We start from the raw sequence: 16,569 nt of genomic DNA on the forward strand, positions 1-16,569 counted from the left end.
GATGGCTCTGTTTTTGGGCATGAGTAGCCTATTAGTGCTGTAGATTTGCTAGTGGGAATAATACATTACCAGCAGCAACACATCTGATTTAGAATTGTTTTATATTTGGATTATTTTTGAAAATGTATTGTTTTTTTTTTTGTTTTTGTTTTTTTTAAAGAAAGAACGAAATCCAAACAACACTAAAAAAAAGTCTAAAAATAGTTGTCACTTTAGGTAAAGTAGAGCTCGATAAATATCGAGTGTTGTTGTTTTAACTATATGCCTGATAACTGAAATGTAGAACTGATTTTCGTTCTATTAATTTTAACATTTTACATGACAACAACTATTATTATTATTATTATTATTATTATTATTGATGGTGGTATTCATAATATTTTTGCTAATTATGCAGTGTTGGTTTTATATGCAAATATTTTAATTAAACGTTATAGATTGTCATTTTTGTTAATGAGCTGTATACATTACAGCTCGTTAAGTAGCTATACATTTCTCACTTCAGAATAAATTACTGTTATGTAAAGAGTGAGTAATTATCCAAACATTTTTATTTAATTTGTTACCTTTGAATATCTTTGTTGGATGTTACTCTGCATAGCGCCACCAAATGGTTCGTTATTTCTAGAACGAACAGTGAACATCTAGTACCTAATTAATTGTGAATATCAGAAAAATATTGAACAGATTATCAGTTTAACACTTAAGGAGCTATTTGTACCTGATTTGGCTCAGAAAATACTGTAATATATTTGTGATTTATGTACTGTAGTCAGATTCAATTATTATTTTTCTATTTATTTACAAAACCAATTAGTTGAGATGTTACTTTATGAACTACATATTATTGGTTCTTTGTTAAAACATTCATACTGTGACTGCAAGTGCACACAGATGCAGTTTCTTGTCAATGCCATTTTCTCCCTAAGGTATGCCATTTTTTTTACATCCTCAACAGTGTTCTTTTTATTAGTGTCTGAGCACTGTACAGTATAACCCTTGAGCAAAGGCACATTTTAGTCTGAGTTTTATGCACTGTACTTCATTGTACCCCTTGGCCAACCAAATCGCCCTCCACCCACTCATCAGCGATTTGCACACTAATGCAGTCGCTCACTACTGTCATTACACACTCATGTATCCCTGAGAGTGCTAATAGAAACCATACAGGGAACATTCTAGATGATGGTTTTCACAGTGTGCAAAATGTGACAAAAATCCCATGTGAACGTTAGTCTGTGGATTGTAGTTCCTCAAGGGTATAATTATGTCCAAGGGTACTGGTGAACTGTAATAACTGTGAATCTGTGAACTATATAACTGTGTAACTAACTGTTAGATAGAGATGGTTAAAGCTTTGCAGATTAGAAGTTATTCATATAGTTACAGGACAGATGAGTAAGCCTACAGTAATGTATTCTTTCTGTAACTGCATTAGCCTATAACAACATGGATTAATTTTATATGCTCACATTATTGGTGTTCTTCATGCATGTGACCATAATGTTTAGCACTAATCCTTCCCCTTTCTTTCCATATTGTCAGAGCCAAACATGACTCCTCCGAGACGCTCATCCACTGCTCCTGAAAGGTAAACTAATCCTCACAAACATACAAAGCTGTAAATAAATGATTATTGGAGTACATTTTACAAGAAAATACTATTGCAGTTCTTTTTAACTCAGAAATTTCAGAGTTAATTCAGTGGGTTACTTTCTGTTTCTTTGTAATTTGTGACATTTTCTAGAATGAAAATTTCTAGTTTCTTCAACCTTTTTTTTTTTTTTTACAGTGCAGACTTATAATTATGCTAAACATGCAAAGTGTGTCCTAACAAGTGCTTAGCTTTAGTCCTGACACAACTCCATTATATATATATATATTGTGTATGCATGCATAATGTATGTTATGTGATTGTATTTACTGTAAGATTTACCTTTGTTTCTTCAGGTTGCCTACGGAGACTGTTCAGAAGAATAACAGCAGTAATACTGGTGTTATTCTGGACATTTCCACTCTGAAAATGGCCGATGTGGACTCTGAGGTCCCTCCTCTACCTCCACGATACCGCTTTCGAGATCTGCTGCTCGGGGATCAGTCTTTTCAGAATGATGACAGGTAACTTTCCACTGTGTGTCCTCAGTGGGTCACTCTCATAAAGCATTCATAAACACTGGCATTTTTTAATTAAGAGCTGAATAATTAAAATAAAGACATTGCAGCACTATAAAATGCATAGCTGCCAGTTATTATCTGACATCTATAGTTTTAAAAATGAAGGTTACTTATTGGCCTCTGTGGTTCCATGGACACCCATGGAACCTTTCCATTCCATAAAAGGTTCTTTATATCTTTAGATTATTTACAAAAAAGGGTTTTTAGGAACGTTCTTTAAGAATTTTCTTAGAGTTTACAATCTACCTTTGTTGATGTAAGCCAAAGTGAATCTGTTATGCTTCAAAAACTATTTCAAAGCAACTACTGTTTTTATGTGGACAATGTTTTTAATGAGGAAATTACTAAGTGCACATTTAAATTATAAATGTAATTAATTTGTGGCTTAAACTAGAAATGAATGAATAAAATAAATATTATTTCAATAAATCTTTGCTACCACATGCAGCGCATTTTTGATACTTGACAAAACATTTATTTTATTGTAGAAAGAGACAACATTTCAGAATTTGTTTTATAATTAAGCATTTCAGGACAAGCATGCGATGCAATCAAAGCATTTCAGTGCAAGCATGCAATCAAATCAGCGGACGGGAACTAACTGTTATATAATAACATACATAAAATGCAACTTGCCATATTGCTCATGTACATGTGATGTGTGTGTTCTGTGTTTGCTTTATGGAGATATATATTGTATATGTACACTGTATACGTAAACGTTGTGCTTGTGTAAGAATAAGAAGAAGTGTGTGTGTTGGGTTATAGGGAGCTGTCCTTCACTGTGGTGCTGAAGTTAAATAGAGGCTGAAATGCAGGACTGCAAATGTTTCTTCTGCGTCTTGCTCAATGACTCAACGCTTTGTGTTGGATTCAAGGCCGTGACATACAGTACAGTCAAGACTGCCTTCGTATAGGAGAGCCACCGTAGCTTATTTAAATAGCTGTGAGCTGTTGTTTATGATCATGCATACAGAAAAAAACAGAGGTGAAATTCAGGGCAACCTTTAACATTTTCAAGAAAACTTTATCATCCTTGGGCTTTGAGTGGAATTTGTATTTCTGTGAATGCTGTTTTACAAGGCTCTACACAAGAAATACACTATTTCTGCGTCATTTAGCTAACAATAACAGACATCATGGTTGCTCTCAGTCTGCTGTGGTTTTCTTTGTGTATTCCTTATTGCCACAGTATTGGTTTTCCCACTGGTGAGTGAAATTTGTGCTCTATTACCCTGCTATGGTGTAAGCCACAAATCATTGATCTGTTTATTTGGAATCCATCTGCTTTTGTTCTTCTATTACTCCTCTTTTCTGTTGCATATCTCTGCTAGCCAAAACAAGTAGTCACAAGATTTACTGGTTTGGTTTATTTGCCTTGCAATGCTTATGGCAACTATTGCATACTCTGGCAGGTTGTAAGTGGTCCATAAATCTCAGGGGAGTCTGCTAACCTTCAAACTTTTCCCTTTCTAAGTTTGTCTTTTTCAGGTCAGGCCAAGCCAGGCCAATTTAACGAGGACACTACATTATTTATCTTCACACTAAATCTCAACTGTGACTCAAGTTCCTTTAGAAACGAAGCACACAGAAAGTAATATCCTGCTGTGTGTGTGTGCTGTAATCATGGGCTCATTCCATCACTGATGGCTTCTTTCACTAACAAGTTCTCCGTGAAGATATACTTGATTTTACACTGGACAAATTGGCAGGGTTGTAAGAAGTCATTTCTTACAATAAAAAGCTAATGTTAAATACATAGCTCAACAGGATTGCATTTATTGAATCAAAAATAGGCAGATGGTAAAACAATAATATTGCCGTTTTAAAATATTGTTTGCTATTTGAATATAATATATTGTATTATAATAATATTTTGTAAATATATGTAATTTGATCATGTAGTTTATTCCTGTGATGGTAAAGCTGTCATTACTCCATTCTTCAGTGTCACATGAACCTAAATAGAAATCATTTTAATATGCTGATTCACTCTTCAAGAAAGATTTCTTCCTCTTTTCATCAATGTTTGTTGAAAATGCAATGCTTTTTCAGGATTATTTGATGAATATAAAGTTTAAAAGAACAGCATTTAATAGATTTTTTTTTAATGCATCCTTGCTGAGAAAAAGGTCAATGCAGTAATTCAATTGTGTCCCTTTGTTTTATGAACTTATCTGGAATGCATCAGTCGCAGGTCTGAGTGGTCAGATATTTCTGAACAATAACCAATAATAGCCATTATCAAGGACAACACATTTTATAAAAGCCACTCATTCTGGAATCCTCTTTTGTTTTGTGTCTCTACCGTCTCTTCATGTACAATTAAATTGAATAATTCATGCCAATATTTTTGATATGGTAAGTAGGTATAATGTAAATGTAAAAAAAAGAAAAGAAAAAAAAAAAACACTTTGCCTGAATGACAGGCTGTACATTATCCCTTACTTAAATTTCTCTCTGCCAGCTGTCATTTCATTATTATGAGGTAGTATTGTAAAAGGGACAGAAATGCAACTTGTAGGCAGGAATATTTCAGCTCATGAAATGCATTCTGTCTGTGCAAAAGAGCAATTTTGATCATTAGAGATTACGAGTGTGCGTGTCTGAAATCTCCACATGCTGCTGTCATTTCAATTATGATATTGTGTGTGGGAATGTGTGTTTGTGTCTTTTCTGAACACAGAGATTGAAGGCTTTTTGAGTGTATGTGTGTGTTTGTATGTCCTGTGATTTTCCTGTGATTTTCTCTAAAGTTATCAAGAGGTCCTTTCTTTCAGCTTTTCATTTTGCTGTTCTCTCTTTCTCAGTTTCATCACTGTTCCCTCTATTTCAGTTTATGTCCATCCCTTTTTTTCACTGTTTATGTGTGTATATGTCATGTCACAAAGGGACCCAGAGGCAAAGGCTAGTCAAAACAGAGAATTTATTGTCCAAAAACGAACTCAGGCAGTCTGTTGTTCACTAGCGGAACAGAAAAATAACTCAGGAAACAAACTGGAACATAGAAGCAGACTTGACTTGAATGAGAGGGTGAACGGTCCCAGCCAGAAAGGCCAGTGGCGACTTCCACAGGAGACTGTATAGTCCGAAGGGCAGCGCCCGGAGGTATACAATCCACTGGCCGCAAGCAACTGGGAGACTGGGCAGAGATCAGGTCAGACACTCGGCAGGACTCGCCTTGACTAGACAGGACAGGACTGTTCTTGACAAAACACCGAGTAACGGTAGACGATAGAAAGAGAGCTGGCAGAATAGCTGCGAAACACAATAATCTGACAAAGTCTAAAAACACACAGAGAGAAATGGAGGAACAAATCAGCGTCAAAAGGAAACAGGTGCCGTCCCAATCAGCGCGAGCGCTGTTTGTGAACACGAACAGCTGAGTCTAGGAGGCAGAGCAAGAAATAGAAAGGAAAAGAAAACTGGAATCAAACCCAGCTCGTGACAGTATATATGTACCTATATACTGTGTGGGAGTTGAAGAGGACAGAGGACATTTTCTCATGCCAAAGTAACAGTACAATGCATCAGCAGTGGTTTGTCAGTCTCATCAGACAGTCAGAGGTGACTTTGTTCCAGCCAATCACATCAATCTCATGGTTGCATCAATGAAAGCTATTGTATCCTCATCAACAGCAGCAAAAGTACTGCATTATTCTGGCCTAAACAATCTCCATACAAAATATCATTGAGTGTTTCTAGATGCCTTAATGTCTTTTCTAGATGCCTTACACTGGAAAAAAAATGGTGCAGAAATTCAAAATTGCTTGTAAATTTCAAAGAAACTGCATGTGTGACACAATAAAATTTTGAAGTAGAAAAACTGGAATGGATTAAAACACACTCCAGTAATCTTTCAAAGATTTATTTACAACTTAAATGTATAAATATTTATATAGAAATACACACAGACCACCATTAAGAAGTTTAGGGTCGAAAATATTTTTTTAAATGTTTTTTGAAAGCAATAACTGTTTTTCTATTTTAATAATAATTTAATTTTATTTGTTTTGTTTGTTTTGTTTTATTTATTTCTATAATAGCATTCTAATACGTTGATTTGCTGCTCAATAAACATTAACGTTATCAATGTTGATGATATTTTGTGGAAAATTAGTAATGTTTATAAAGAACTATTACTTTAAATCAATTCAATGCATCCTAGCTGGGGAAAAAAATAATTAAGAGTAGTAATATATGAAATGTGAAAATGCATATATTTAATGTGTGTGTATGTATAGATAGATGCATAGGGCTTGTTTTGTGGTCATTGTAACAAATGTTTGCTAGTCTAAACCTATGGGTAAACAATTTAGCTAAACTACCAGCTGTAAGTTTATGTAGTTTATTGCATAATATTACATAAAACTAATTCCAAAAAGCCCATGAGCACAACAGCTACTTGTTGGATTTGTTTCAATGCGGTGTCTACATAAATCAGTCAGACTTTCTGTCAGTATAAATATATTGCTGTATATAATTTATAATGATCTTTAGGTATGATGTAATCAGTCTAGAGGCTTTTAAATGACGTTAATCAGACTGCGTGAGTGTGGAGGTGTTTTTCCAATGTGCTAATCTGAGTTTGTGCTGGCATGAGTATGAAAGGTGAAGGTGCTTTAGGGCTGTTCTTCAGCTGTTCCTCCTGTAGAGGCCAAAGTAGCCTCTGCATCACAGTGAGTGGGCGAATGCCATTTATTGTCAGAATATCCTTTTTACAACAGCCACTGGCTGCGTGGAGCTGAAGTTCTTTGTCGCATAAATCATATGTTTAACTTTATATTCCCAGAATGTTCTTCTCAGTGTGGCAAATTTACATTGATTTCCTGACAAAGTCACAGTCACTTAGGGAAGAGAGTATGAGCTGTGGATCAGTTTGCAGTATTTATTAAAAGAAGACAATCCCAAAGAAATAAAAACAAAGAGGAAGCAACCAAAGAAAAATCAAACAAACACGTCAGCTTAACATAAAAGCAAGGAAAAAATATAAATACTCTGATACACAATAAAAGACACTGAAACAATTTGGTGTAGAAGCAATTTTCACTTGTCAATTTTACAAACAATTACAAAGAAATGGCAAGTCATGCATTGATTTAAACATGCCATTTTAAAGAAGAAAAACTGAAACAGTATTTTATTGTATAAAAAAAATACATTCTTCACATCATGCTAATTTATTGTATAAACAAAGCCTTCTAATACTTGTAAAAGCCTGAGGGGAAAAAACTTTTGTTTCAAATGCAATCACCAGAGTGTTTTCCAAAGGATTCATTCTGATATGTTGACATTACCCTTCCCAAATAAAAGATTGTGGCAGAGCTGCCAATGCGACCTTTGGCTTGACAATTGCAGTGAATTAGATGACATTGTTGAAACCCTGGCTGTCGAAAGTGATAAACTGGTTTAATGAAGGTAGCGAAAGTGAGCAGGAGCGAGAGAACACGTGGGTATGTGTGTGTCACACTGCTCAGCAAGTGTGAAGAGATGTCTCAGAGGTTAACCATAAGAGCCATTCAGCAGAGTGGGAGACATGCTGCTTAGTGGAGGTGGAGATTTCAATCCTCTCATTAGAGCCTGAGTAATTTCTCCAAGACCAGAAAATGAAACGGCTTGCATTTAATCTCATATTATACTGCAGACTCATATTACACAGTCGACAGGTGATTTTATGCTCATTTTAATCTAGTTACTGTTGAACATATTTTGGTTCGTCAGATTAGAGTTTTTAGCAACCGTTTTTCTGTAACAAAAAAAAAGAAAAACTGTAACAAAATGATGCTGATGTTGAGATGTGATTACAATTGTGTGAATGTGACTTGATTGTGTGAAAGTGGATGTAAATTCACCTAAAAATGAAAATTCTGTCATTTAATCACACTCATGTAGAACTAAATCGATAAAAAAATATTTTTTTTTTCCTGAAGAACATAAAAGTTTTAGATTTTGGTTACTGTCATGGAGCGAACAAGACGAGAGACGTGTAGATCCACATGCAAAACTTTATTCAGAGACATGTTAAAAAATAGGCAGGGTCAAACACCAGCAAACAGATATGTTGAGGGCAAGACATAAGAGTAGTCCAGTAAACAGGCGAGGGTCAATCGACGGCGAACATAATCCGTTTTTTAATCCAAACGGATAATCCAAACAGACAGACAATAGTCCAGACGAGGGGTGAATAGAGTCCATGGCAAGAAAAAGAGGTAATCCAAAACCGCTTTTCCACCGAAATTACCTGGAACAATTAGCCCAGTCTCATGAAAATGCATATAAATAGCACGCCAAAATAAAAACGAAAACTTGTGGTATTGATATGCAAAAATGGACTTTGGCATATATATGACACGTGCGTGTTTGGCGTGCATATAATACGCAGTTTTCTTGTGCATATGATACGAAATTTGTTGGCATGCATATGATACGCACTTTTCGCGTACATATGATACTCATCTACCCCACAACCCTAACCCTACCCACCTAGAATATACGCCAAAGTCCATTTTTGCATATCAATACCACGAATTTTCATTTTTATTTGGTGTAGGCTACTATTTATACGTACATTCATGAGATGGGGTAGGGAACAATATGTCCCAGGAACTTTTTTTCCCCCAGACCTGTTGCTGTCTGCTTTTCCATAGCGGTCTAAGGGCCTGTTTACACCTGGTCATTTCATGCGTTTTTGCTGATTGGATATCTATCTAATTTGTTAAAATGTTTCCATTTACACTTGGCCACAAAAATGTGTTGTCACAAAAAGGATATAAATCCGATCTTCAATTCCCGCTCTATATTTAAATTGAACAGAGTTCACGTCAATTAAATCAAGCGCTGTATTTTATTAATTATCAGCTCATTTTAAGTTCAAAGACCGCGATAGGAGAGCACTGGAATGAAAAGTTTGGGGTGTCACGCAACGGCGAAGGAAGCGCCGCGAAAAGACGAGGTCAGGGTCCAAATGCAGGTAAGGTGCTTTTAATACAAACAAAAAGGCCAACATGGCACAAAAAAACAAAACAGAAAAGGACTGGACTAGACCAGAGCAAACACTAGAGACACATTTACCAAACAATTAACAAATAATGCAACCAGGCTGAGTGGTGAGAGAAGGGAGACTATATAGTCTGTGGCAATGGGGAACAGGTGTGGGTGTAATGACTGTAATAATGTGACAGGTGTGTGTAATGTGGCAGCTGAGTGGAGTTAGGGGAATGAAGTCCGGGAGGAAGGGAGATGGTGACCTCTGGTGGAGAAAGGCAGAACTGCAGGGCCCGGACTCATGACATGGGGTTTGCGCCTCGGCTTGCTGAGGAGATGTTTAGCTACTCCGCGGCGATGCGTGTTGCATTAGCGTAGTCATATCTGACTATAATGACATATAGCCTTTAACACTCTCACACATTTAAAATTTACATATGTGGTTTCAACAACCAGATGCATTTACACTTGTCCAGTTTCATCTGGAATGCGGCCCAGACCACCTCCTGAAGTGGTTACTTTGGGCTATCGGATTTATATCCGTCTCAAATGCGTTTTGGAGGGCACCTGGTCTTTTCATGATCGGATAGCTATCCGATCAGACAAAATGCATGAAGTGACCAGGTGTAAACAGCCCCTAAAGCAGAGCCGATCCTCCCTATACGCAAAATACGCAAGCTACGTAGGGCCCCCGAAACACCAGGGTCAAAGATGTTTTAATTTTAGTTTCGTTTTTGAGTTTGGCCAGCGGTTATTGAAAACATGAATGATCATTTCTATTAATGTGGTGTGCTGTCACCCTCCAAACATAAAAAATCAGTCAAATCATGTAACGCGAATGTCGTACAGTCTCTTGCTCGAGACTAAAAAACGAGTTGAAAGCGCACTGAGCCGCGGAAGAGATAGCCTACTCTTTCTCGAGCGCTTTCCACGGGTGCGATTCGAGACGGCGTATTACGATTCGTCTAGGTTTAATCGTAACAAAAGAAAAATAAATAAATAAATATGACTCCCACGCCCAGTCGTCAGACCCGAAAGATTCAAATAACAATACAATACAATACAATACAATACAATGAAACGAAAATATTATATCAAACATTGCCTGTTTTCATTTTAACATAATAGCACAATAGAATAAAGACCAAAGATTACCTGTTAGATTTACCCAAAACAAATGATATCTTATGTTTAAACACTACAGAGACATCAGAGCCAGCGACAAATGTCAGAAGAACTAGCCGAGTTTATGCTCCTCTCGTCGGGATGCATGAGCACTGAGCGCCCGGTGATCGTGTGGAGCTCACGTCTTCGAAATCGGCGAAGCACATTTTCAAATAGGTGCTGTTTTCATAAATAAACCACAGATTTGAGTTTTAAACAACTACATTCTTGCCTGAAATACTTTTAAAACTACATTTCATGACACAATTACAGTATTTTTTTTTTTAAATATGCGAATATATGGTGGTTGAAATACAATGCTGTGTGAACTCAATCAATCAGCATGTTCAGCGCCCAAGTCCCGCCCCCGAAATTTCCAGACCTTTGAAAAAGTACTACCTCGCAAGCAGGTACTTTCTGAGGGGCAATTTTTTACCCAGAACTTTATTTAGATCCTGGTTCCTGCGGTGGAAACGCAACGAGTACCAGCCCAAAGTCCCTAGTTCCTGGGTAAAGTTCCTGCGGTGGAAAAGCGGCTCAAGACAGGCTATAATTCCTGGGCAGGCAGCAGACAGACAGGACGAGATAAACGGACTAGAATCAAGACATGGGAAAAACAAGACTAGACTAGACTTTGACAACTCAGAATGGCTCCGTAAAGTAGCTATTACTAGGAGAGCAATTAAACGCTAAACAATACTCTGTAATCTGAGTGGGTGTTATATAGTGTGTGTGATTGGTTGCAGGTGAGAGAGTGTAATCAATGAAGTGGAGCAGTCCAGAGTGACACAAAACAGTATGTGTAGTGTGGGAGTCAATATAATGATTTCCAATAAGAATGTCAAATTTGGACTCGTCTGACCATAGAACACTTTTCCACTTTGAAACAGGACATAATGGCGCTTCTGGACCATGTTCACATATGGCGTTTTTGCATGATAGAGCTTTAGTTGGCATCTGCAGATGGCACGCCGGATTATGTTTACTGACAGTGGTTTCTGGAAGTATTCCTGGACCCATTTAGTAATGTCAATGACAGAATCTTGCCGATGAGTGATGCAGAGTTGTCTGAAGACCACGGGCATCCAACAAAGGTCTTCGGCCTTGTCTCTTGTCTTGCAATTTGACGTTAAGGAACATTGAGGCACTATTTTTTACTACTATTTTTTGACAAACACCAAGGTGGTGTGGTAATTTAATTGCCATCCGAATCCAAATCTCTGAGTTTACGAGAAGAAATCGATTCAAAATTCAGTGTTTAAACCCTTTTTGAGCACTCCCGAACACCGTAAGGTAGCTGTTGTATGTCAGTGTAATTTGCATACATATTTATTTCTGAAATGCTGGAAAGTATTTAAAAGAATAGTACTTCATAACTGCTCCACCACAGCGAGTGAGAGCAGAAAGAGAAGAAAAGCACGTAAACATTCGAAATGGGTCTTTATTATGGCAGCAGCAGGTATGCAATACAATTTTAAAATGTGTATTATAAACATATATATGTCGCGTATAATTATATACAACTATAGCACATCTATTTTCCTATTTTTAAACATGAGATTTAAATAATCAAATAATAAATAGGATTATATATTATAAAATATGCTCGGAATAATAAGAATACATTGTATATAATAATACATATTTTAAAATACATTTTACACAATAAGAATACATTTATAAATAAAATTAATTTTATTTACAGCAGATAATGATGCAACTGGCCATGTGAGCAGCATGTTCCCGGGTTCGTAGGATCCCAAAACAATCCAAGGTTCTTATTTAGCACAGTGGCTAGATTAACAAATAAACACACGCCACCCGATCTAAATATTCCCTCACAGTTTAATAGTAATGACTTTATGAATTTCTTTACTGATAAAATGGATAACATCAGAAATACAATATCAAATGTAGATTCTACTGCGTGCCAAAGGAAGAGCTAAATAAACTTATCAGTGCATCTAAACCAACAACGTGTTTATTAGATCCTGTACCCACTAAACTACTGAAAGAGTTGTTACCTGTAGCAGAAGAACCACTTCTCAATATTATTAACTCATCGTTATCTTTAGGTCGCGTCCCAAAACCATTCAAGCTCTTATTAAGAAACCACAACTAGATTCTAATGAACTGGCAAATTACAGACCCATTTCAAATCTTCCATTTATGTCTAAAATTTTAGAAAATGTTTTGTCTGCTCAATTGTGTTTCTACTTGCAAAAAAATGATCTCTATGAAGAATAGCCTCACCATAGCACAGAAACTGCACTTGTTAAAATTACAAATGACTTGCTTCTTGTTTCAGACCAAGGCTCCATCTCATTGCTAGTATTACTTGATCTTAGTGCTGCGTTCGACACTATAGACCATGACACACTCATAGATCGATTACAAAACTATACTGGTATTCAAGGGCAGGCTTTAAGATGGTTTAGATCCTACCTGTCCGATCGCTACCACTTTGTTCATTTAAATGGGGAGTCATCTCAATTATCACCAGTAAAGTATGGAGTACCACAAGGATCTGTCCTAGGTCCTCTGATATTTTCAATATACATGTTGCCCCTTGGTAATATTATTAGAAAATACGGGATTAGTTTTCATTGTTATGCTGATGATACTCAACTATATATCTCAACAAGACCAGATGAAACTTCTCAACTATCTAAGATAATAGATGAAAAAATGTAAAAGATTGGATGACCAATAATTTCCTCCTATTAAATTCAGATAAGACAGAGATATTCCTTATTGGACCAAAAAACTGTACACAGAATCTCTTGGATTACAATTTGCAAGTCAAAAATCTGAGTGTTATATTAGACAGCAACTTGTCCTTGGAAAATCATATTTCCCATTCTACAAAAACAGCATTCTTCCATCTTAGAAACATTGCCAAGCTTCGAAACATGCTACCTGTTTCTGATGCAGAAAAGCTTGTTCATGCATTCATGACCTCTAGACTGGACTATTATAATGCACTGCTAGGTGGTTGTCCTGCATCTTCAATAAACAAGCTACAGATAGTCCAAAATGCAGCAGCTAGAGTTCTTACCAGGTCAAGAAAATATGATCATATTACCCCAGTTTTACAGTCTCTGCACTGGCTACCTATTAAGTTTCGTATCATTTACAAAATATTACTTGCCTATAAGGCCCTAAATGGTTTAGCTCCTGCGTACCTAACTCGTCTTCTACCACGCTACAATCCAACCCGCTCCCTAAGGTCGCAAAACTCTGGACTTTTGGTAGTACCTATAGCAAAGTCCACTAAAGGAGGTAGAGCTTTTTCTCATTTGGCTCCCAAACTCTGGAATAGCCTTCCTGATAACGTTCAGGGTTCAGACACACTCTCTCTGTTTAAATCTACATTAAAGACACATCTCTTTGCTTCTGTCCCCTACAAAGATGCTCAATTTTCTTGTGAAATGTGCCATGACATCTTCATATTATAGCCAGCAACGGTTCCTCTCATTTAGATGTCTTTTGGACTGTCTTTGTCTTGGTCTTTCTATCTCTGCTTCCCTTTAATAAAATGCAATAATGTGGAACTTGTGTAGCGCATAGAGCCTTATTCTGAATCATCCATCTGTAAAATCCATCGGCTTTCTCCACGTGATTCTCCCACCAGACCCCCAGACAAGAGCATCTTGCACATGCTGTATCAAGAAAAAGACTGTATAAGGATGCCATATTATGTCTGAATGCATGAAGAATCCAATACTTTGTGGAATATAATATCTGTAGAAGAGCATTAAAGGCATTGCAGCATGTGTTGTTTCTCACATGCGTGTTTGCTGCTGTTTTGGCTGATGCTGTGCTGACTGTGCCCAGTGGGGCTCTTGCACTGATTCAGGCAGCTGCCGGAGGAATCTGGAGCTCTCAGCTCTGTGCTAATGTGTAGTGACATGAAATCATCTCTACACTCAAGACTTCCATCTGCTGTTCTGAACGGGGAAATGGTTTAGTGATTAGTGGTCTGTTCTGTCAAATTCTGTGCTGTGAATTCTCTGACTGTGGCGTTTATTTTTGGAACATTTGTTTGCTTGACTTCTGAGAATTTGTGGTTAACAGCAGAAAAAAAATAATAATCCACCAGTAGGCATACAGCATAAAGAGGTATACAGCATTTTTAGATAAGCCCCCGCACTTCATTCCCAGTTATATATTTTCTGATTAAACCTTCATCAAAGACCAGGTTTAATTAGCCGTGTCATTTCTTTACGATGTAAATGTGTATTTATTACCTTAAGGAGCTCTTTTTATTTGTTCAGTCTTTAGTTTGTTCAGTCAAATTACTTTGACAAATTATGTCTGGTTATGTACATTATAATTCATAATTCACACTTAGTATTAGCAAAACTTTATGTACTTTACTGTAAATCCTTTTAAATTAGTTTGAAAACATATATAAATTACTCTTAATTACAGACCAATGTGCTTTATTAGTGCTTTACACTAATCCGATACTTAAGAATATTAAATATCTAAATATATATTTCTGTCAGCAGAAAAAAGAAAGTCAAGGTGAGTAAATGATTACAGAATTTTCACTGTTTGGGTGAACTATCCTAGTAATATCAATGTATCATCAGAGACACAAAGAGTGTGATGTAGATGAGATGAAAATATACAGTTAAAGGTTATTAGAATTCATATCAAAAGGCATGTCAAATCTGAAAAATAAACAGCGTTGTTATATAATAAAATGCTTTGTTTATTCTACTAACTTGTACTGCAGTGCATGAAATGCAGTAAAGTACTCCATTAAAAAGAGATACTTGTAGTGCTAACAGCATGTTGAGTTTTTAAAGGGATAGTTCACCCAAAAATGAAAATTCTGTTGTTAATTACTCACCCTCATGTTCCAAACCTAAACCTTCGGAACACAAATTAAGATATTTTTTATGAAATCCAAGAGCTCTCAGACCCTCCATAGACAGCAAGGGTCCTTACACGATCAAGGTCCAAAAACGTAGCAAGAGATCGGTAAAATAATCATGTGACATCAGGGGTTCAACCTAGGACTGGGCGATATGGCCTAAGCCACCCACTCCAACAAAAAAAATAAATCCGATTTACGATTTAAATCGATTTTTTTCACTCCTACTTAAAATCAATCTGCAGATGACAAAGAAATTGTTCAAAACAAGTTCTAACATTATTTTGTTTTGATTTTCCCTTCTGGGATTTGATCTGGATTCCCCCCTTGGGGTTAAAGTGCAATCAGAAACAACAAGCCGTGACGCCCTTTGGCCTGAATTGTGAATCCGTATTCAGAGAGGCATGGAAAACAAATAAGATTGCGAACGGTTGCCTGTTACATTACCAGTGTTTCCTACAGACTTGGATTCTATTTGTGGCGGCATATATGCAAATTCATTCTCTGCCAGCAGGAGGCGCTTTTAGAGCATGGAGAAATAGTGGTAACGCTGTACACAAATTAGCGCTCCGCTCACAAAGGCTGCTTACATTACGTTATATGCATATATGCATTATATGCAAGATGAAATGAAAATGACATCCAAAATTTTCTGAAGACAGTCGGTTTCCTTCAGAAATGCTGTGATATAAAGACACCCGCACCGTGTTTGGATTTTGAAACTTGCAGTGCTTGTTAATTCAACGAAGTCAAGCCTTTTGAAAAAAAATATATTTTTGTGGCAGTTTTGATATTGTGGCAAGGGGCCACAAATAGATCAATGTATGGGAAACACTGCATTACATAAAATTTCACTTACCACATAAAAAAAAAAAAAAAAAAAAAGTTGTGACGTATTGTCAAGTATGGTGACCCATACTCGAAATTGGTGCTCTGCGTTTAACACACACACAGCAGTGAGTAGTGAACAAATGCACACACACACACACACACACACCGTGAACACACACACACACCGTGAACACACACCCGGAGCAGTGGGCAGCCATTTATGCTGCGGCGCCCGGGGAGCAGTTGGGGGTTCGGTGCCTTGCTCAAGGGCACCTCAGTCGTGGTATTGATGGTGGAGAGAGAGCTGGACATTCACTCCCCCCACCTACAATTCCTGCCGGCCGGAGACTCGAACCCGCAACCTTTCGATTACAAGTCCAATTCGCTAACCATTAGGCCACGACTTCCCACCATAAACAGAGTAAGGAGAGATGACTGAGGACGATGACAAATGATTTGCAGATCCTGAGCACCATGACAAACATCTGATCTTGTAAAATGTGTGGTAAGTAGCCTTCTGCCGCTCTATA

At 37.0% G+C, this 16,569-nt stretch overlaps 1 protein-coding gene across 1 annotated transcript in view; it reads left to right on the forward strand.

Annotated features, from left to right (window-relative positions):
• Window positions 1–2,008: 2,008 nt before the first annotated feature.
• Window positions 2,009–16,569, forward strand: part of LOC306871487 (potassium channel subfamily T member 1-like) — a 79,830-nt gene continuing 65,269 nt past the window's right edge. The window contains exon 1 of the mRNA XM_079419458.1: window positions 2,009–2,118. Within this exon, the coding sequence (XP_079275584.1) occupies window positions 2,024–2,118 (95 nt within the window). The 5' untranslated portion in view covers window positions 2,009–2,023. The remainder of the gene's footprint in view (window positions 2,119–16,569) is intronic.

Source organism: Barbus barbus, assembly GCF_936440315.1.
Source record: "Barbus barbus genome assembly, chromosome: 6".
NCBI classification, from domain to species: Eukaryota; Metazoa; Chordata; class Actinopteri; order Cypriniformes; family Cyprinidae; genus Barbus; species Barbus barbus.